Genomic DNA, 24623 nt, shown 5'->3' with positions numbered 1-24623 from the left:
TAATATTGAATCATTGTACTTCCTGTTACGAGTTTTGATATGATCTCATCGTAGTTGTGTTATTTGAATCTCAAATATTATCGTTTGTTTTTATTTAGTATTTTGTCAGTTGTCAGGTCGTACGACGGTGAAACACTGCTTTTGAGTAACATCCAGCGCACTGACATGGGTCCCTACCTGTGCATCGCCTCCAATGGAGTTCCCCCCACAGTTAGCAAGCGCTTCAACGTCCAAGTTCATTGTGAGTACACATTCAGTAGGTACTAACTTTCAAATTCAGTACTAGTTTCTTTTAGCTAGTACTAAAAGAAAATTGAGAAATCGTTAGTCTGTTTCATTACTTCTTGCAGATTTTTGTATGAAGATATAGTATTGTATTTGAGCAGTCGTTAGTTTGATTCATTACTCATTGAAAGTTTCAACACAAGGGCTTCAACGTCCAAGTTCATTGTAAGTACAGATTCAGTATTTGCTACTACAAAACATTGAAAAATTGTTAGTTTGATTTATTACTCCATGAAATTTGTTACATGTAGATAAAGTCACTGTATTAAAATAGAGCAACCGTTGACTTGATTCTTTAAATTTTCTATATCTATGTAGATCTAGTCACTGTTTTGAATTTGAGCAATCTTTCGTTTTATTCATTGCTCCTGATATTTTCTATATCATGTGGATATTTTGAATATTTCATGTTGTGAATAATATTAATTTTATATATTGAAATTTTCATCACCCCTATTGAAGAAACAGCTCTCTAACTTTGAGAATTCAGAGGCTGTATATTCAAAGTGTATTTGGAGTTATATTGATAACTCTGCCTATCACTATAGCCAAGGAGAAAGCCTTGTCCAGTAAAGTCAATCAATGAGAAATAAATCAATCAATAAGTCAATCAATGCAAATAATCGAAACATTGCATTGTTTCAAGAAGCGGTTCAATCACTAAGCGCCGGTTGCACAAATACTTGTTGAATTTTAATCGTGATTGAGTTACACGAAAGCCAAACAGAGAAGCCTTCTTTTCAAGAACATACTTTGCAAAATGCAAAGATCATTCAAATTCTAGGAGTTTTTTTCATTCGAAGACGAAATGGGAATAATTATGAAGATGCTGATCAGGAAACCGCATCGTGCTGTGAGGAAAACTCTCAAAACATGGAACAAGAATGTCGCGATATAGATATCAAGCTAAAGTGCGAGATAAATTACTTTTAACATGAAGAGGAGAAACCCATTTCTCCCTCCACAGTTTGTAGCATAGTCACAGACAGACATCCTGCGCTCAATTGGATGTGCCGTGTCATTTTGCTTCATGTTCTTGTGATGAAAACATCTCTGTAACATACACAAACCAATATACCTGCTGACGTGTTGACCAGTGCACTACTTGGAACATTGCCAGCAATAGATGGAGGGAGTGTTGCCGCGTTGCGTTACAAAGCTCTCTCACTCAGACACAAAAGAAGGAGAATGCTGCTAGGTAGTGGGAGTGATTAGTGGAGGATAGAGCATCGGACCTCTCCGTCTTCGAGAAAGAGCCGTGTTAAAAGTAATTTATCTCGCACTTTAGTCAAACAGAACATACCTCTTGCAACGAGAGGGTTTTTCATTGAGCGTTTCTATCTCTAAAACTAAACTAAAACTAAGTGAGCTCTGAATAATAATCGAATTTCCATAGCCAACAAATTTCCATATTCTTCTAAGGCTGGCTACTAACGGTGGAACATGTATGATGCACATGTTGGGTCACAACAGCGGAAGGCTTCGAGCAAAATTTTTTGAGGTTAGGATTTTGTATTTTCAATATTTCTGTCATTATTTTTGTCTCTCCTATTTTTTTGTTATTCATTTTCTCTCTGCTGCTCTATTTGAGGTTGAATCATTTCTCTGTCATTATAATTTGTAATTTTCCAGTGGTTTATATATTGATATTGGTTGTTTATTTTATGTTGGAAGCCTCTCACTGATGATAAAGCATGCGTGATGAACATGTGTGTGTGCATGATAAACATACACATACATGCATATTTTACCGTTTGTGGCCAGCCTAATATATCATCCTAATATACTTTGATACAAAGTATATGAGCATTGAATAATTGAATATTAATGTATTCTAGAACTGTTAAACACAATTTATTTGTTGGTGATTGCAGTTCATCCAGTGATGAAAGTGTCGTATCAGCTCAAATGTCATATCAAGACAAAGTTAGTAGACAGAAGGTTGGTCACTCTCTATAGTATTTTAGTTGAAATGTAATTGGAGTGGGGGAACTGCAGCCGTGACGTAGGCTGTAGTACAGAGTAGGCAAAATATCGCATCTTGAAAATCATACGGAAACATATAGTCAAATTATATACACAAACATTTTCTGACATGCAAGCTTTCTGTTTCTGATTTACAATATTATCAAAACATTTGAATATACAAGCATTTTGCAATATAAAAGCAAAAAACCCACCTCCTTATCTCCCCTTTCAAACCCTTAGGTTTCTTTATCTTCTAGGTTGTGTTTATATTTTGTAGTTTGGCTATACATCAGCTTGTGATTTCGGGGATGAGATATTTTGATTCTCGTAGAACATGTGCTCGATACCAGCATGGTTCAGTGCATTGAATGAAATCATTGGATTTATCGGGATCGGTTTATTGTTTTATTTCAATGCATTGGTTTATCAAGATTTTTTATGGGTTAATCTAAAATTATAATAGTATAACGTTGTCTACTAACGCTTTTCCAGCTTATAACTTTTGCGTGTCTCGTGTTTAGATTCTGAAAAACATTCATTTCATTTTATCATACAAGTTGAATGAACTTGAAATATAAACAACATCATTAGAATCGGTGATTAATTCGCTATGAGTATGGATAATTTTTAGTTCTGGGTCAATCTTGAGGGGATTAAACGACAATGTATTCGAAGATACAGTGAATAAACTGTATGCTCAGTGTGGTTACTCTATCACTTTTTACTACAAGTGACGTCACGCTGGCTTTCTCCCCACCACTTCGAATCTTACACATGTGAGTGATCAACCTTCTGTCTACTAATGTTGATATCAAGACACTTATGTCCGTTCACACAATGTGAACATGTCATGCTCCAACACTTGTCCTGTAGTTAGTGGCCACCCTCACTCTCACAATGGGCATTGAATAATGAATTGAATTTATATATTCTATAGTGAGGTCCACGTTATAATGGCAGTGGAGAAAGATAGGAGAAAGACGATGCCGATCCTCTGTCTTGTCAATGCCTTCTATAGACGGTAGCTGATACAGGTTTATTGATGTAATTATTAACTGTTCATTCTCGTTTAAAATGATCAATTATATTTTATCAAGCAAGAAATTATATTTTTTAATAATTACATAGTTAAGATGAAATATTTTGTTAATTAACTATTAATTCTACATTGTTAAAAGACGATCTGGCAACAGAGCAAACCGAGAAAGATTCAAATTCAAAAAATAATTAAACAATCAAATACATCCCAAATAAAAGCAAATACAATATTGTTTCCTAATTTTTAATATGTGTTCCCTATAGGCTACCCTGTGTGGGGACACTTGAATATATGTAATAAACAATTCAATATATACAAATTTGAATATTATATCATGAAGAACATAATAATTGAATATGATATTATATTGAAATAAATCAATATGTCAATTTATAATCATTCTTGCACACATTCACACGCACACACATTCACACATGCACCCACACACACATATACAAAACTTAAAATTATATACCGAGTGTTTGCTGTTTTTCCATATTTAGTTCAATTTAATTCATAGTAAACGTTTCGTTTTTTGTTTAAAAGTGCTGATGTAATGAGAACATAAATGAATACGCGTTTTTGAAGAAAGAGACAGTGATTGGGATTTAATACTGTCTTACTTCTTACGCATACCGGACGGAATTTGTGAGTTCAATGATCTTTAATTGTTGCAGTGTTCATGTCTTGTATTGTGTAAATCATACTAAATTTAGCCCTATATTAATTTAGTAGAAAAATCATTCACATAGTCTACTTGTAATATGAATTTCTTGATCTCTTTTATTACTATTAAATTTTATAAAACTTTAAAGTGAAAAAGCACTTACATTTTCTGATGTGGCGACGTCCGTTTCGTGCTGGTATCGCACATTTTCAAGTCAAACAGGTCAAACAGCGAGTTCCTGTTTGGCTTGAAAATGTGCGATACCAGCACGAAACGGACGTCGCCACATCAAAAAATGTGAGTGCTTTTTCACTTAAAAGTTTTATAAAATTTAATAGTAATCATTATAGTGGAAACAAGATGGATAACCAACAACAAAATGATCTCTTTTCTAAATAACTGACGTGACGTTATTTACCTTGTTGTTACTGGAAGTGAACTGAGTATTTTTATAGCTATGTATTTGAAGTGTCGTCTGGAATGTTCTGATCTTGGTTTTGGTAGGTAAATTTCCTGTGAATTCCTGAGGTTTATTCTTCCTTTCATCTGTTGGATATCGAAATTAAGAGATAGCGCTATCCACTTTGTTGAATGAAAGACAAGGATAGCAATACCATTGCTAATCAAACACTGCCATTATAACGAGGACCTCACTATTGAAGCGCCAATTTGTCGATTAGAGTTAGTCGACTGAATGTTTCCAGAGAGGAAACTCTGTAAGTTTTACGGTCCTCACTATAGAACTATAATAAACAATTAATTTGTTGATGATGTTTTCAGTTCATCCAGTGATGAAAGTGTCGAATCAGCTGGTGGCGGCACCTGTCGGCAGCGACGTGGTCATCCAGTGCTTCGTGGAGACTTCGCCCAAAGCGATGCACTCCTGGTTCAAAGACTCAGGTGCGTTGCCCTTGCCAACTTCCACTGCACAGCATTCAACTCTCCTCATTGGCAAGTTCAATCTGTTTGTTAGTAAAATAGAAATTGTATTATGAGGAGCAGAACATTGTTTAATAAAACATTATAATAGTTACAAACACAGGAAACACTGTTAAAAATAAATGTCAACAGTTTCTCTGGTATCTGTCCTCTGATAAAATATTTCAACTCCTGATACAGTGTTTGGTGAAAAGGCCATTCACAATAGAAACACAAAGATGTAATCGAATATCACTTAGGGCACTCTTCTCTCTTCTTTTCTTTATCCGGCGCTACAGCCCTAGGTGAGCTCTGGCCTCCTTCACAACACGCCTCCATTCTTCCCTGTTCATGGCTCTTTCCTTCCATCCTCTCACCCCCATCTTTCTCAGGTCATCCATCACTTGGTCCACCCACCTGTTCCTTGGCCTACCTTTCTTTCGTCGGCTAACTTAGGGCACTACCTCCGTAAACAAAGCCGTAGTGCATTCGTGTGACGTCAGCACAGGTAGGGCTCCTACACCAATAAAAATTCTTTGATTTCAGCTGATCTATATCAGCTAGTGTTTTTATTGGTGTAGGAGCCCTACCTGTGCTGACGTCACACGAATGCACTACGGATTTGTTTACGGAGGTAGTGCTTAGGGCCACGGTATTTAGATGAAAACGGTAGTGGTCATGAAATGTATGCGCAGTTGCCAGCCAGCTAGATTGCGTCATCGCCACCAACCGAGGTTTTTAACACCTATTGGCAATTTAAGAAACTTATTTGTTAAAAAAAGATGATTGGACATAAAATGACGTCAGCTGCACCGGAAATTTAGCACAAACATGCGCGTGACATCTACCGTCTTCTTTTATATACCGTGCTTAGGGCCGGTTTCCGAACTCGGGATTTAGCTAAGGCTCAACTCACACTTTCGCGACTCAGGTCGAGAAGAGACTCGACTCTAGTGGAGAGCATGTGTTTCCAAATGGTGACACTCAGACCAGTCGATTCTAGTCTCCGCGACGTCACCATTACAAAACACATGCTCTCGACTAGAGTCGAGTCTCTTCTCGACCTGAGTCGCGTAAGTGTGAGTTGAGATTGTAGCATAGAGAAACAATAGCGTAAGTAGATATCCCATGGTATAGGGAATTTATGTCGCAACTTTTACTGTTATCTCAAGCCGATTACTGTCGATTATTGTCAACTTTTACTGTTTTGTTGGGGTGATAGTGTATAAACGGCACAATTTGATAGACTACCAGCGTCACACAGCTGCATAGGAAAGAACTACGTGAACTATCGGCTTGGGATAACAGTAGAAGTTGCGACATAAACGCACTAAACCATGGGATATCTACTTATGCTATCGTTTCTCTATGATTGTAGTGACTACGCCCCGTTTCGGTACTTGAATTTTATTTTTATTCAAGAGTAGTCCTAACGAAGAAAGACGCTATTTATAATGAGTGCTCTTTTACTGAATAATTTTTATAGCATAGGTTTATAATGATGGCATGAAGACACTATAGCAGACTATAAATAAGTGAAGACACAAATTATTCCACCACAAATTATGCTGCATGACTAGATACCCTATATAGGGCCGATTTCCGAGCTCGGGATTTAGCTAACATCTTTAAACAAAATTTTTCTCAAGATCTTTAAGAAACTTTAAACAGCTGGAGTCAGAAAATTGGCTTTCGGAAACGGGGGCGTAGTCGCAGTTTTCATGATAATCTTTATTTTCTCATCTCTATAATAAATTGGAAACGTTTTTCCTTGACGAAATGAAACATTCCTAAATAAATCAAAATAGCTGAAACTTTACTCTATTTTTTCTTTTTTTTTTTTATTTCGTGTTCAATTTTCTACTTTTTCTAAATTTAATTTAAACGTGGACCACGACTGCGCCCCGTTTCGGAAAGCCAATTTCCCAACTCCAGCTGTTTAAAGTCTAGAGCTTGGCTAAGGCCCGCCGCAAAGTAGACCCACGCCAATTCACGAAAAGCAACCCACGCCGTGGGATATTTTCTAAACCATTGCTATAGAATTATTCATAATCAATCAGCTGACAAGTGGATTATTCATTGCATGTATTACACAGATGTCTAGAGAAGCCTAGCAATGGTTTACAAAACATCCCACGGCGTGGGTTGCTTTTCGACTTTGCAGCGGGCCTAAACCTGGACTGCGACTACGCCCTGTCTCAGAAAGCCAATTTTTTGACTCCAGCTGTTTAAAGTCTAGAGCTTGGCAGAATCCCGAACTTGGAAACCGGCCTTAAAACAACACTATCAACTCGCAAAAAAATTAATCTTCGATATTGAAGTAAGAATAGCACACGTTATGCCTTCTCAATTTATTTTGTTCAAATATAGTAATTAATCATGAACATAATAATTATATGAAATACAGATCAACGTGAGGAAAAACAGAGGGTTCCACTTATGTTATCAGTAATCATTTTTATATTACAAGTATATAGCCAGTAATTTTTCAAGTTACGTTACACTACCATCATAGATACTCGCTATATTATTCATCATTCATTTTTCAAAGTTCTAAAACTATGTTGGAAAATGAGAAAGGTTCAGTAGAGGCTAAGAAAAAGATTATTTTCAATATATATGGACATACTGTAGTCCAGTCAACGAAAGATTATAGAGTGAAAAGTTTGGAACACAATTTTTGACCCCGGAACTCTTTTAAAGAAAGTAAGGGGGTAAACATATCAAAAGTCCTCACTCCTATCCCTTGTGCTAAGAGGGTGGGGGTGGTTTGAAAGTACCATATTTTGGTTTTTTACAAAATTAAAGCTTACAAAGTAGCCTACAAGTTTCATTTATAACATTTTTCCATATCTCTTTTAGCTTTCTAGATATGAGCTCTTGAAAGTGTCACATTTAAAGAAAACCCCTTCCGGCTCCGATTTTTTAATCTTTTTTCACTTTTCAACGTTGGATTGAAAAAATCCGTGCTAATCATGAGCTCAAAGAGCATCATATTCTCTTCATTTTCATGTAATATTTTCTTATTTTACGCATCTCCCAACGATTGTTACAGCCGTTATAACGACTGGACCTTGGGTTGTAGAGGATTCAATTCTCTTTAATTTTATGTATTATTACACCATTCTATGTTTTCCATCAATTTTTATAGCAGCTTTAGTGTTGAGTGTGAAATTCTCAATACAGCAACAAGAGTCAACTTGCCGGTATTCCACCTTCAGCACAGGGGTTAGGGATGAGGATTTTCAATATGTTCAGTTTCTAACTAGTCTGAATTGAGCTGCAGAGTCAAAATTCAAGTTTCAAGTTTTATTGTTTACATCAGCAATACAACAAAATAAAAAACATCTCATCAGATACCTAAAACTAACAATTTAAAGATACTAAACACTTCTGAAAGGTTAATTTGGCAAAGGTTAATTGTGTTCCAGATATTGTGTCCAAATTACATTGTCAAATGATCTATTGTTGCTGTATTGAGAATTTCACACTCAACACTAAAGCTGCTATAACAATTTTGATGGAAAGCCATCTGTACCTTTTTTGGAACATTCGTTGCCTGGATTACTGTCTCTATACAGTAACTGTAATTATGACCAGCAAAACATGAAAATAGTTGCCATTGCCAAATTCTTCTGCACAACATGTAACTCCCCTAATTGGCAAGTTCAATCAGATTGTTGGTGAAATAAAAATCATATCAATATTAATAATTATAACCAGCAAAACATTATAATAGCGAATTTCCACTGTAACTCTACCGCATCTTATTCGTTCTGTTCTCGTAACTTTTCTCTGAGTGTTAATCTTTGGTGAAAACAGAAATTTTAAACTTAACCTCACTTTGGACTATTTATGTGCCAAAATCAAGGAATTGAAGAAGTTTTGGGCAATTGCCTGTTTCTCTTTCCAAATATCGTGTTTGTGACTGTTCTAATAAATAAATAAATAAACTTCAAAGTTTTTAACATTACAGCTTCGATAGGCCTGAGCAAGGCTAACTTCTCACGTAAGTTATTTGTTTCACTCTTGAAGGCACAGCAATAATAAAGTGAAACTGCTCCACGGAAATTATTTTATTTATTTCCGTGGGTGGAGCGCCTTTCAACGTTTAGACGCCTTTTCTTGCCGTTAGGTGCCAAACAAAGCGGAAGAATATGGGCAGAAAGAGAGAAGGTGAGAGGGAGAAAGAGAGTCTTGTTGTTGGTGACACGGTCATGAAATAAATGCCAGCTTGATTACGAACGACCGGTAAAGCTAACTGGGCGAACTGGGCCTCCATTCAAAAAGTTAACGTCGGAAAAGCGATAAACCTCGGTTAAACGATAAACCTCGGTTAAGCGTCGGTTGTAAAGCATTTGTCAGTGATACAGTTTAATCGGATCTCTCAGTCTCAGGTCGGAGTCTTGATATCGTACCTTTAAACTCTTCTAGGTGCATTCTGCTGGTCCACTGCTTCCTAACCTTATCACCATCCGGAACAAATCAATAAAATGTGAATTGCTTTTCCTCCACGGTGACAGTTTTGCTTTGGACCTTAGATCCGATTGTTGATGCTTTCTGGGAGCAATGGAGCGTTGTCCGCTAAATAAATTGAAGTTTGAAGTTTGAGACTTGCTGCAGTTGAACAGGTCTCGAGACCAGATGAGGACTCTGTCCACTTCGTTGCAGTTACCTATGTTTCTCCTACAAAACTTGTTATGAACTTTATTCAGGTTCATTGTAGAGATATATTTTGGAATATAACAATAATCATCACACGATAAAGCTGCGTTTACACCGGAGTTAATAACACAAGTTTTTAATATTTTTGTTATCAACTGATGTTAATTAGAAAAGTTAATCACATCATGTTGAGTTGCGTTTACACCGGAGTTGATAACATGAGTTATTAATAAAAAGTTCTCAACTTGACTGAATCGACTAAAAATTCTCTTGAAAAAAGTCGATAACTCATGTTTTCAACAGAAAATTCCTTGTTATTAACAAGATTTATGTTATCCATCGAGAGTCGGTAACTTTTGTTAATTTAACAGGTTACTATCTTCCCCGCAACCCCCTCGCCCAGTATCCCTACCCTACAACTACAGTTGTTCCCTAATAACTACAGTGCAGACAAAACACGTGACAAAGTTATTAACTTTTGTTGATAACAGAACTAGCAGCCAAAAGAAAAATGTTATTAACTTATGTTGAAAATTTTTGTTTTAAACTCTGGTGTAAACGCATTATAATTTATTTACATTAAATCAGATGAAGATCATTATATTTATGATCACACACATGTTTCAATTCAAAATTTGAAGACAATTTTTTGCTTTTTATTCCGGCTGTTTTATCATATGAATACTCTCGTTAAATGAAATCATATGGAAGTCAATTAATTACATTGATAACAAGATCTTGTTAATGACAAGGAATTTTCTGTTATAAACATGAGTTATTTACTTTTGTCAAGAGAAATTTTTGACGATTCAGTCAAGTTAATAACTTTTTGTTAATAACTCCGGTGTAAACCCAGCTTAAGTGTACACTTCGTTGCATTTTACCCATGTTTCTCCTTCTTTACTTGTTATGAATTTCAATCTTATTAAATCTTGTTAGAATTCTAATTCCTATAAATTCAAAATTTTCAGCTAATATACATTTTTGGACTAAAATTGACCTTGAACTTTTTGCAGTAGAAACATAACCTACTTTTTTGGACATGTTAATCATTATCAAAAATTGGAAATAGACTAGTTTTGGGACAAGCCTGTTGTTCCTCCTCAATCATATAATATGATTCATGATTGTATCCACGAATAAATAAATAAATCAGGTTCAAAGTAATATATAATGGGGAATATATCAATAACTATCACAAGATAAGCATCTGATAACTAATAATATTGAAATATCATGGAACCTCGATATGGTAGGCCCTGCATATAAAAAGATCGCTCAAAAAATGTACTACATTACGAGGTCTGTACTAAATCGGGGATTAACTAATTAAATCTGGCTCAAAATTTTGTAAAATTACTCAAAAATTTCAAATTTGTAGAGCTTTGAGTGAAATATTCCTGTTGTTGATTAGTTTTAAGATATCAAAATTTAACATTTTTAGTTTAGTCATTAGTTTTGAAGTGTAAATTGGACTTTTTGAAGTGAAAAGTGAAATCTTTAACCTCATTCTTTTTTGAAACTTTTATTTGTAAAAATTTGGGAGAAGACAGTTTTGGGCTATGCCTGTTGTCTTCTCCCAATCATATTATAATTATGATTCGTGATTGTTAATAAAAATAAATGAATAAATAAATTAACCTTCTATAGTGAGGGTCACGTTATAATGGCAGTGGAGGAAGGTGGAAGAACAGCGTTGCCGATATCTGCCTTGCCACTGCCTTCTATAGATGGCTGATATATCTGATGTCATATTAACTATTCAATCTTGTTAATACTGATAAATTAAATATCTTATTCGTTATGAGAATATTTTTTTCAATATAATAGATTTACATAATTATTGAGATTGAATATTTTGTCAAATAATTATATTTCTACATTGTCAGAAAAACAATCTGGCAACGTAGTTGCAGATCTAGAAAAGGATAGCGCTATTCACTTCGTTGAATGATAGACAAGGATGGCAACACTAATGTTAATCAAATACTGTCATTATAACGTGGATCTCACTATAATTCATTTCACTTCTTATTCAAATTCAAATTCATAGGTCAATGTCACAAAATAATGTTTTTGCAGGATAAATTATAACAAAACATAAAAAATTATTATAGTACCCTTTGAAATTAATAAAATAATAGAATAAAAATAGCCTACAAATTATGACTTTCTTATTTTTATTAATTTCAAATGGTGCTATAATAATTATATTCTTTTCCTACAGATACCCTGAAAAGTGACCATTTGTGCACTGATTGCAGGCTGCAAAGAATCACTTTTCCGCACTAGTGCGCAAAGTGAGTACTTTGCGTACTCCAGATTTGCAGCATGACAACGCAAAATAGTTAGTAGGTTATATGGAGCACCAGTGCAGCAAAATCAAAATTAAGTTGGTAACAGTGAGTGGGCTGCTATAGTGAGCAGAGGTGCAACGAAGCACAACGCGCTAATTATTACATTATATATTATAACCAAGGACAACGACAGCACAGTGCCACCACAGCACACACCACACAGCTGCCCCCCGCCATTCAAACACTACTACATTATTCAGGCAATTTTACCCATAATTACCCACTTTTAATATTCAATGGTAACTGTAGGAAAAATTTAATGTGAAATACGTGCGCAAAGTTCGTTTGCTGCACTCAAGAAACCATTCCGCCCTCGCCTACGGCTCGGGCGTAAACGTTTCTTTCGATGCAGCAAACTGTCACTTTGCGCACTAGTTGCACAAATAACTATTTCCTACAGTTACCTTGAAAAGTGGCCATTCCTGCACTGATTACAGAACGCAAAGAATCACTTTTCCGCTCTAGTGCGGGAAAATTTTTTCTGCACTCCAGATTTGCAACATGGCAACGCAAAATAGTTAGTAGGTTATATGGAACACCAGTGCAGCAAAATCAAAATTAAGTTGGTAACAGTGACTGCTGTGGCTGCTATAGTGAGCAGAGGTGCAACGAAGCACAACGCGCTAATTATTAGTATTAGATATTATAATGGAGGACAACGACAGCACAGTGCCATCACAGCACACATCACACAGCCGCCTCGCCATTCAAACACTACTACATTATTCAGGCAATTTTACCCATAATTACCCACTTTTCATATTCAATGGTAACTGTAGAAAAATTTAATGTGAAATACGTGCGCAAAGTTCCTCTGCTGCACTCAATAAACCATTCCGCCCTCGCCTACTGCTCGGGTGTAAACGTTTCTTTCGGTGCAGCAAACTGTCACTTTGCGCACTAGTTGCACAAATAACTATTTTATATATACAAGAAAGTATCCCTGAATTCATACATTTTATAACAAAACAATATTTTTTCAGGTGAGAAGTTGATGCCGGGAAGTAAATATGATATGCAAGAGGTGCCACTGAATGCATACTCTCTAATGCTCAATCTAACAATAAGAGACCTCGAAAGGAGAGACTTCGGAGGTTACGTCTGTTCTTCTGTCAACGCCTTGGGCAAAGCTGAAGGAGTTATTCGTCTCCAAGGTAATTAATAATTTTTTAAAATTATTTATTCGAGATTCACTGTAGCAACTGAGAGTATTCGAATGGATTTATCTTTATATTGATTCACTAAATCACATGAATTACAAGGGTAAGTCAATTATAGGTGTATTTTTCTCTACGGGGTTGGACTGTTGATTTGCTTTGATGATGTATTCTTTGTTCATTTGTGCTTATATCTAGGCTAGTATCAAACAGCTATTTCAATTCCATCATCACTGGCATGCTGTTAATATTATGGCAGCTACACTACTATTCATTTGCACCAAATAATCAATCAATCAATTCAATTTATTTATCCTTTTACAACATAGTTATTGTACAAAGTAGTTATGAAATAAATAACTTAAAACTAAAACAAAATAACTTAAAATAGCAGGTTAACAAAAACACGGAAGGTCCCTGCAAAGGCAAAGCCTGTGCGCAGGGGCCGAGTGTTACAAAAAACTACAGAACCAAAGTGAAAGCATAAAACAAAATATAAATTATAAGTATGAAATTTGTATAATAAAAAATCTCGAGAATACAGACAATTAACAAGAAATAATGAGCTTATTTAAGAGAAAAAAAGAGTTGAAAGGTGAACAGTTACAAGAAATCGAACAAATCAGTAGAGTTATGCGATGTGATCCATTGACTTATTTCGTTAGAAAGATTTCTGGTCAAATTGTTAGAGATAAAATGATCAGGTATTACGTTAACAAGTTTATGGACAATGTAATTGAACTGCCTTCTACAAATGGATAAAACTGTATGATGAGATTCGAAAGTGATGGATGAGGGACGAAGATTGTACGGTGATAAACGGAGATTGAAAATATTACTATGCTTATTCATGTAGATTATCAAGTTTTTCGTGTGAAGCTGCCTGACAGTCAGCACATTCAGTTCCCTGAAAAGATTGTCACTAGGGAAACGTCTGGGCTTTCCAAGAATTGCCTTTAATAAGGTCTTCTGAATAACAATTATCTTATTCAAGTGATTCATGTAGGCAGCGCCCCAAACGATAATCCCATATTGAAGAAAAGACTGGATGTAAGCACAATAAACCAATCTAGAAACGGCTATGTTACTCAATTTACTGATAGTGTAGAATTTGTTGATCCAGTGTTTAAGCTTATTACAAATGACATTGATGTGGACATCCCACCGAAGATGTTGATCAACAGTGACACCCAGATACTTGAAGAATTTTTCTCTACCTAATTTTGGACAACTACAATCTGATGAATCTGAAAGGTTACAATCAGGACTATGAATATGAATATGAGTGAGATCAAGCGGCAAACCAACAACATTCGGTGAAAAGGCTAAAAATACACTTTTCTTTGCGTTGAGGGTAAGAATATGCTCATCTAACCAGGCTTTAACAGTTCTCAATCCAGATTCAGCCCTATTTTTAACCTCTTCCCATGAATTACCAGTAAATATTAAGGCGGTGTCATCTGCAAAAGCAAGTGTCACACAGTTCTCAATATCAAGTTTGATTAAATCATTAATGTAAATGAGAAAAAGGATAGGAGATAGCACCGTGCCCTGTGGGAGACCAAAATCACTCAAAAGTCTAGAACTAGTTTTATTTTCTAAGGTAAGCTTTTGATGTCTATCACTCAGGTAACTGGTGAATAATCTGAGGGGTACACCACGAATTCCTAATTTCTCCATCTTGTTCAGTAATTTTGAATGAGGAATGGTGTCAAAGGCCTTAGCTAAATCCAGGAAAATGGCTATTGTTTTCTTATTATTAGTGAAGTTATTGGCAATTGTTTGAGTTAAGAGAGTTATAGAATCAATTGTATTTTTGTTAGTCTGAAAGCCATACTGCTGTTTATGAATGACCTCGTGTTTGACTAAGTAACCAATTAATCTAGACTTGATTACTTTTTCCATTATTTTTGAGAAACCACTTAACAGGCTGATTGGGCGGTAATTGGTTGGGTCCTTAGGATCCCCCATCTTATGAAGCGGTATAATATTAGCTAACTTTAAACTAACAGGGAAGTGCCCTTCTAAAAAACAACGGTTTATTATTACTGTTAATGGTTTAACAATGTGTGGAAGTATAATTTTCAATGTTCTATTGCTTATTTTGTCAATTCCCGGAGCAGAGTTATTGTTGAGAGAGTAATAATAGCTGATATTTCACTTTCGTTTGTGGGTGATAGGAAAAAGGAGCCATGACCATTTACAGAAGAGTTCATGAACAGATTACCATCAGATGCATTGGGATTATTACTTATCAGCTTTTCAGCGAAAGTTTTACCTACTTCAACAAAATGACGATTTAAGATGTCTGCATCAATTTTAGGAACAACCTTTTTACGGCACTTACCCAATAATTCATTCAACGAGTCCCAAACTCTCCTAATATTGTTTTTATTCTGATCAATCTTGTTTTTATAATAGTCGCATTTACACTGTTTTAATAATTTATTAAGCATATTTCTGTAAGAGATGTATTCGGCTTTTAATATTACATTAGAAGGCTGTTTAGAGAGCTTTTTAAAAAGTTTATCGCGTTTAGCAATTGCCACAATAAGTCCCCTGGTGATCCAAGGCTTCAAAGGTTTTAATCTATGTGGAATATGTACTTTAACTGTAGCCTGTTCTACATGGGATGAAATCTTGTCAGTCAAAAAAAGCATTTGATCATCCAAGTGTAAATTAGGGCTTAACACCTCACTCCAATTTTCTTTTTGAATAGAAGACAATAATTTATCATAATCAACTTTATTGTAATAATTAATAGGTTTGTCAGACCCATCAATATCAGCCGCAAGATCAACGTGAACACTAGTACAAAAATGATCAGTTATATTAGTTTTCATAATAGAGCTGATAACATTATCAGAATTGAACGAAGAGTTCTTGAAAAAAATGTGATCGATACATGATTCAGTATTGTTATAAATTCTTGTAGGTTATTTATGTAGGATTTCAAACCATTTAACGATAATATTTCAAAATATTCACTGGCTAAATTAGTATTTCTATTCAAATGAATATTCATGTCACCAGCGAATATTACGTTAGATTTATTCCTTAGATTTAACAAACAGTCATTCAAGCTGTTCAGAAAAATATCAACATTGGATGAAGGCGATCTATAAACAGCGATAACAGTTATCTTTTCGCTAATTCCTGGCACTTGTACATCCAAACAAATAGAGTTGGCTTCATTAATCTCACAATTCAGCTCATCTACAATCAAGTTACTTTTAAAAAATATACAGATTCCGTTACATTTATTGATTTTTCCTATTTTATTAATTACTGAATAACCATTTAGGTTAAAATTGAATTCATCATCATCGACCACCCAAGTTTCACTAAGAATTATAATATGAAAGTCAATTGAACAATTACTAATTACGTAAGAGAACTGATCGAAGTTTTTTTTCAAACTTCTAATATTTAAGTGGATGACATTAAAAAAAGAGTTGCATTCTCTATTACCAAACAACTCAGTTCGACACTGGAAAATATTCTCAATTTCAATAGTATTGTAACATTCGAGGGAAATATGTTCGTCAACGTCATTGACAAGAACCATACTTAAAAAGTAAGAAAGAAGAAAGAAAGAAAACGGAAAGTTAAGAAGATATGAAAAAGCTTAGAGGAAGCCAACATATGCACGTTGAGTCTCCACAATCTTATCGTAATGATTCATATTAGAGAGAGAAAAAAGATGACCATATCTGATGCAAATAAAATCAATTATAAAATAACGAAACTACCGTAGTTACCACGGCAAAATATGAAAACTAAACTTAGAAATCCTAATCTCCAACCAGACACTCACGCATCAAGAAATCCTGATTACTAATAATAAAAAGATGTTTTATAATGAAAATAATAATAAATATGTTTTATAATAAAAATAATAGAAGCTTTATAATAAAACTAATAGAAAATACTCGTTGAGTAGTTTAACAGAAAAATCAAGACACCAGGACGCGAGCACAAGTTGAAGAGAGAATAATAAAGAATTTTAAATACTAGAAAAAAAATGAATTAAACAAAATTGGCTATAGATATAGATACCTTAATCATGTAGTAGACTAGGGCACAAACACTCACTCACTTTCATTCATACGAATGCGAGCTTTGGAGAACTGAGAGACCGTTTTCCCATTCTTTTTCCAAAACACAACACCATCTCGACTCCACACATTTTTAAATCCAATCTTGATACACAAATCTTTGAAAAACGTACGTCTTTTCATGGTAAGGTCCTCATGAATGGAGAATCCCGTACCCTTCAAATTTCGTCTGCCCGTGATGACTAAGTTTCGCTTTTGGTAGCTGACAAATTTGATGAGAATTTGTCTGTGAACCACACGAGTAGAAGACGAGTCATCAGCAGCAGGAGGGTGGAGGTGGGTCGGGCGACCGACACGGTGGCATCTGTCGATGTCGTCCGGGCAGATTCCCACATTCAGCTTCTCATTCAGGAGACTAACGACGGTGGCGGTAACATTCTCACCTTGAACCTCCGGAATACCCGAGACACGAATATTATTTCTTCTCGAGTACTGAGCTAGCTCGTCTAGACGAGAATCGAAATCCTCCTCCAGCCTTGCGATGTTACTTTTGAGGGTATCCACCTCACTCGCGAGCCTCCTAGTCTCGTCAGCCATAGCCTCGAGTCGCCCGTCAAGTTCGGCAAGCACCTTAGCGCTAACCTCGGCAGATAGTCGCTCGCACAAACGCTCCTCCAGGCGGGCAGCAATCTTGTCAACGAAGGCTTCGTTTGACAGCAGTTTTTCAAGGGCGGCTGCTATCTGGTTCTCTGTTGTCATAGCAACCGGGACGCCGTCTGCAGAATGCGGCCGGGCCTGGCACTTCTGCTGCTTCTTGTGTTGCTGCTGTTGATGCTGCTGCTTCTGCTTAGCCGGTGACGGAGCGATAGCCAGGTTCTTATCTTGGTTGGAGTTGGCACTGGCAGCGGAACGAGTTAAAGCCGGAGATTGAGATTTCATGTCGAATATCAGTATATGCTATTTAACTGCGTAGGAATCAGATGTGAATGAAAAAATGATAAGGTAGATCTGTGACAAATGTAATAATCAACAGATATGCCAAATTTCAATAGAAAATACGGTTAAAAATCCACTCAACAAGCACTAAAACTGGGAGCTCAACTACAAACACGTCAGCCTTCAACCATTTCTTATCTCACACTGAAAGAGAGATAAGAGTATAACGATTAGTGGGATCAATCGTTTTTACTTCCTTGCCCTATTACCATAGGTAAGGAAAGTATGCTTTCCGAAAAAAATTAAGGTACCCTAATTTCTTAATTTCTATACGTTTCAAGGTCCCCTGAGTCCGAAAAAGTGGTTTTTGGGTATTGGTCTGTATGTGTGTGGTGTGTGTGTGTGTGTGTGTGTGTGTGTGTGTGTGTGTGTGGTGTGTGTGGGTTTGTGTGTGTTGAGTGTGTGTGTGTATGAGTGTATGTGCGTCTGTGTACACGATATCTCATCTCCCAATTAACGGAATGACTTAAAATTTGGAACTTGAGGTCCTTACACTATAAGGATCCTACACGAACAATTTCGATCTAATGCAATTCAAGATGGCGTTTAAAATGGCGAAAATGTTGTAAAAAACAGGGTTTTTCGCGATTTTCTCGAAAACGGCTCCAACGATTTTGATCAAATTCATACCAAAAAAAGTAATTGATAAGCTCTATTGACTGCCACAAGTCCCATATCTGTAAAAATTTCAGGAGCACCGCCCCATCTAAGCAAAGTTTGATTTTAGATTCTCAAGTATAAGGCTTCAGATACAATTTAAACAAAAAAAATTTAGTGGAAAAGATTCAGCATGAATATCTCTACAATTTATGTTCAGTAACATTTTCACCTAAAATTGAAAATAAGCTCGAAATTCGAGAAAATAATATTATTTAATTGCAAACTGTCGGCAACTGTTGATTCTATTAAATCATTCACTATGCTTTCACTACCAGCTGTCTCAGATCTTAGAATAGTAGATTTGATATGCGCGGGAATACTAGCGTCAGTTGATCAATTTTCATAACGTCAAGGAAAGTTGTGTGAGTGCGCCACACCAGATTTTTCGTGGTAGGAGAGTGGACAAAATTAATTGAATTTCATTCATAAACACTCAGTTAGGGTAATACACTATTCCCGTATAGCACTGAAAGTTTTGATGAATTTTCTCTGATACACCTTCCGACCTCGGTAAACGGTTCACTGAACGTTGGTACAAATGACAAAATCTGGTGTGGCGCACTCACACAACTTTCCTTGCCGTTATGAAAATTGATCACTGGCGCTAGTGTTCCCGCGCATTTCAAGTCTACTATTCAAAGATTTGAGCCAGCTGGTGACAGGCAATAACGTTGGAGACACACATGAGGTCTGCTATCTCTTCATAGTGAATGATTTAATAGAATCAACAATAATTTGCAATTGAATAATCACATTTTCTCGAATTTCGAGCTTATTTCAATTTTAGGTGAAAATGTTACTGAACATTAATTGTAGAGATTTTCATGCTCAATCTACTCCACTTGATTTTTTTTGTTTCAATTGTATCTGAAGCCTGATAATTGGAATCTACCTGCATTGATGGGGCGGAGCTCCTGAAATTTTTACAGATAATATGGGACTTGTGGCAGTTGATAGAGCTTATCGATGACTATTTTAGGTATGAATTTGATCAAAATCGTTGGAGCCGTTTCCGAGAAAATCACGAAAAACCCTGTTTTTTGACAACATTTTCGCCATTTTTGCCGCCATCTTGAATTGCATTTGATCGAAATTGTTCGTGTCGATCCTTATAGTGAAAGGACCTTAAGTTCCAAATTTCAAGTCATTCCGTTAATTGGGAGATGAGATATCGTGTACACAGACGCACATACACTCATACACACACACACACACACACACACACACACACACACACACACACACACACACACCAATACCCAAAAACCATTTTTGGACTCAGGGGACCTTGAAACGTATAGAAATTTATAAATTGGGGTACCTTAATTTTTTCGGAAAGCAATACTTTCCTTACCTATGGTAATAGGGCAAGGAAAGTAAAAATGGAGCGGCAAATTAACAACATACCAGTGATGATGGAATGAAAACAGCAGTTCGAAAGTAGTCTAGATATAAGCACAAATAAGCAAAGAATGTATCATTAATCCTATACTATTAAACGAGCAACTTCTGTTTATATGTTTTCATGTTCAGATGTTTAGATGTTTGGATGTTTACATGTTTATATGTTGTATTTCACCGGATCTCGAAAACGGCTCTAACGATTCTCACGAAATTCAGAACATAGTAGGTTTATAATATAAAAATCCGATTCCACTAGGTCTCATCCCTGGGAAAACTCGCTGAAGGACATTAAAAGGATAATTATTATTCATCCTTGTAAACAGCTGATAATAATTATTTCGTCGTCTGTTGGTGATGGAAGTGAGTGAGCGAGTTCATTTGTGTTGGACTGTGTCAAAATTATAACTCAGCTGTTGAACTTTTGTAATCATTCAATCAGGTACTTAGTGCCGGTTGCAAAAAGGCCGGGTTATTTTCAATCCTGATTAATTAGACCCATCTTTTTGAAATGGTCTTCTTTGATTTGGTTCACGTGAAGTTAATCAGGATTAAAATTTATCGGCTTTTGTGACCTGGGCCGTTGTGAGGGAAATTTTTGAATTCCTCTGGAAATCAATCTCAATTTACTGTGATTAGATAGAACATTTCTGTATGAATGTTATTATAATTTCTTCTTTTGTAATACATTTTTATGCTTTTGTACTCCAGAGCAAAGCTCGGTCCACGATATTGCAAATAAACAGTGTGTAATTTTACTTGTCATGAATTTTCACCGTCGTCGACACTTTCAATTTTCAAACGATGGATGCTCTCGGATTGTGAAAATTCATGTCAAATAATCGGCCACATTACAAGTGCTACCAACATGAACAGAGATACACCTACATTGCGGATAATAATTGACTCACCCTCGTAAATACCGGTAATCAATAGAACATTTGTTGATGAACAAAGAAATTACAGAACATTATATGTTGTTATTCGTCTCCAAAGTAACTAGAAAGATTCGATATTCACTGTAAATGATTATATGATTGCAGAGCTCAGTATCCCAACCAAAGCGACCGTGGTACCGTCTCCCACCTACAACGACTACACCAAGGTCCGCAAAAAGCAACACTCCTCCCACAGCAAGGGGGGCAAACCGGGCCGCCGAGGGGGCCAGACGAGGGGCCACGAGGAGGCCGAATCAGCTGATCGTGATGCCGAAGTGCAGACGACAACTGTGGTGACCTTGAGCCCCCCCACCACCTCCAGTCGACAGCCGCCCCCGGCCTTCACGCTGCACGGTGACAATAAGGCAACAGCCGCCTCCGCGCCTGCCCACAATACTCCTGCCCCCGGCCCGATGGCCTTCCTAGCCTCAATAATCATTGTCACGATTCTACATTAATAAATTTATGAATATTACTATCGCTCCATTGAGGTAAACGTATGCAGCAATAGGGGAACGTATGTAGACAGACGGTGAAGATCTCCCTCCCAGGTTTTCTGATAATTAAATGGAATGAACAAATTCTTTACTATCGCTCCCTTGAGGTAAACGTATGCAGTAATAGGGGAACGTATGTAGACAGACGGTGAAGATCTCCATACCAGTGTGATGGGATGAAAACAGCAGTTCGAGAGTAGTCTAGATATAAGCACAAATAAGCAAAGAATGTATCATTAATCCTATACTATTAAACGAGCAACTTCTGTTTATATGTTTTCATGTTCAGGTGTTTAGATGTTTATATGTTGTATTTCACCGGATCTCGAAAACGGCTCTAACGATTCTCACGAAATTCAGAACATAGTAGGTTTATAATATAAAAATCAGATTCCACTAGGTCTCATCCCTGGGGAAACTCGCTGAAGGACATTAAAAGGATAATTATTATTCATCCTTGTGAACAGCTGATAATAATTATTTCGTCGTCTGTTGGTGATGAAAGTGAGTGAGCGAGTTCATTTGTGTTGGACTGTGTCAAAATTATAACTCAGCTGTTGAACTTTTGTAATCATTCAATCAGGTACTTAGTGCCGGTTGCAAAAAAGCCGGGTTATTTTCAATCCTGATTAATTAGATCCATCTTTTTGAAATGGTCTTCTTTGATTTGGTTCACGTGAAGTTAATCAGGATTAAAATTTATCGGCTTTTGTGACCTGGGCCTTTGTGAGGGAAATTTTTGCATTCCTCTGGAAATCAATCTCAATTTACTGTGATTGGATAGAACATTTCTGTATGAATGTTATTATAATTTCTTCTTTCGTAATACATTTTTTATGCTTTTGTACTCCAGAGCAAAGCTCGGTCCCCGATATTGGAAATAAACAGTGTCTTGGAACAGGAGGGGTAGAGCCGGGCCCGATTATCTGCTGTAGATAGTTCCAGGTCCCGTCCTCCTAACCGACTGCCAAGAGGCATACATTTTCTAGTCCAATTTTACTTGTCATGAATTTTCACCGTCGTCGACACTTAATTTTCAAACAATGAATGCTCTCGGATTGTGAAAATTCATGTCAAATAATCGGCCACATTACAAGTGCTACCAACATGAACAGAGATACACCTACATTGCGGATAATAATTGACTCACCCTCGTAAATTACCGGTAATCAATAGACATGAGACGTTGATGAACAAAGAAATTACAGAACATTCTATGTTGTTATTCGTCTTCAAAGTAACTAGAAAGATTCGATATTCACTGTAAATGATTATATGATTGCAGAGCTCAGTATCCCAACCAAAGCGACCGTGGTGCCGTCTCCCACCTACAACGACTACACCAAGGTCCGCAAAAAGCAACACTCCTCTCACAGCAAGGGGGGCAAACCGGGCCGCCGAGGGGGCCAGACGAGGGGCCACGAGGAGGCCGAATCAGCTGATCGCGACGCCGAAGTGCAGACGACAACTGTGGTGACCTTGAGCCCCCCCACCACCTCCAGTCGACAGCCGCCCCCGGCCTTCACGCTGCACGGTGACAATAAGGCAACAGCCGCCTCCGCGCCTGCCCCCAATACTCCTGCCCCCGGCCCGATGGCCTTCCTAGCCTCAATAATCATTGTCACGATTCTACATTAATAAATTTATAAATATTACTATCGCTCCATTGAGGTAAACGTATGCAGCAATAGGGGAACGTATGTAGACAGACGGTGGAGATCTTCCTCCCCAGGATTTCTGCAAATTGAATGGAATGTACAAATTCTTTACCATCGCTCCCTTGAGGCAAACGCATGCAGTACTAGGGGAATGTATGTAGACAGACGGTAAAGATCTCCCTCCCAGGTTTTCTGATAATTAAATGGAATGAACAAATTCTTTACTATCGCTCCCTTGAGGTAAACGTATGCAGCAATAGGGGAACGTATGTAGACAGACGGTGGAGATGTCCCTCCCCAGGTTTTCTGATAATTAAATGGAATTGAACAAATTCTTTACTATCGCTCCCTTGAGGTAAACGTATGCAGCAATAGGGGAACGTATGTAGACAGACGGTGGAGATCTTCCTCCCCAGGATTTCTGATAATTGAATGGAATGAACAAATTCTTTACTATCGCTCCCTTGAGGCAAACGTATGCAGCAATAGGAAAACGTATGTAGACAGACGGTGAAGATCTCCCTCCCAGGTTTTCTGATAATTAAATGGAATGAACAAATTCTCTACTATCGCTCCCTTGAGGTAAACGCATGCAGCAATAGGGGAACGTATGTAGACAGACGGTGGAGATCTTCCTCCCCAGGTTTTCTGATAATTAAATGAAATGAAAAAAATCTTTATTATTAAATGAAAAAGACTATTTATTCGACTAATTTAAGGCTGTGCAAAGGCTTAAAATAAACTTTCTACTCGTGATATTTTTCAAAGTTTTTCGATCTGTATATCATCAAGCTATCAAAATGAAAAAGTTTTCTCAGGAAAATATTTTTTTTTTTCAATAATTACTTTTTGAGATATGAGCGCCTGAAGTTGGAACATTTGGGACAGAAAATTTCAAATTCGGTAGGAGGTAAATTCATGAGATTTAGAGGATAGATTATTCATGGTATTGTTCATCTAGTAAAAAAAAATTTTTCTGAAAATATAAATTTTTAAGATAGTTATTCAATTTACTAAAAATAACCAAAAATGACTTTTAGTTGAGTTATTTTTGGTAAATTGAATAACTTTTTCAAAAATTGATATTTTTAGAATTTTTTTGTTTTACTAGATCAACAATACCATGAAGAATCCATCCTCTAAATCTCATGGATTTATCTCCTACCGAATTTGAAATGTTCTGTCCCAAAAGTTCAAACTTCAGGCGCTCATATCTCAAAAAGTAATGATCGGAAAAAAATGTTTTCCTGAGAAAACTTTTTCATTTTGATAGCTTGATGATATACAAATCGAAAAACTTTGAAAAATATCACGAGTAGAAAGTTTATTTTAAGCCTTTGCACAGCCTTAAAGATGTCT

At 36.5% G+C, this 24623-nt stretch overlaps 2 protein-coding genes across 2 annotated transcripts in view; both read left to right on the top strand.

Moving 5' to 3' along the window:
• LOC111050819 (lachesin-like) overlaps positions 1 to 23626 on the top strand; it is a gene marked incomplete in the record, with an annotated part of 415558 nt that extends 391932 nt beyond the window's left edge. The window contains 5 exon segments of the mRNA XM_039421521.1: positions 110 to 241; positions 4740 to 4910; positions 12883 to 13053; positions 21215 to 21600; positions 23505 to 23626. Coding sequence (XP_039277455.1) covers positions 110 to 241; positions 4740 to 4910; positions 12883 to 13053; positions 21215 to 21567 — 827 coding nt within the window.
• On the top strand, positions 22882 to 23695 carry LOC120349573. The gene is made up of 2 exons (XM_039419960.1): positions 22882 to 23277; positions 23620 to 23695. Exon 1 carries the CDS (start codon positions 22882 to 22884, stop codon positions 23242 to 23244), a length of 363 nt encoding a protein of 120 aa, XP_039275894.1. The 3' UTR covers positions 23245 to 23277; positions 23620 to 23695.
• The last annotated feature ends 928 nt before the right edge of the window (positions 23696 to 24623 follow it).

Source organism: Nilaparvata lugens, chromosome 2 (genome assembly GCF_014356525.2).
Source record: "Nilaparvata lugens isolate BPH chromosome 2, ASM1435652v1, whole genome shotgun sequence".
NCBI classification, from domain to species: Eukaryota; Metazoa; Arthropoda; class Insecta; order Hemiptera; family Delphacidae; genus Nilaparvata; species Nilaparvata lugens.
This window is presented reverse-complemented; position numbering and strand designations above follow the sequence as displayed.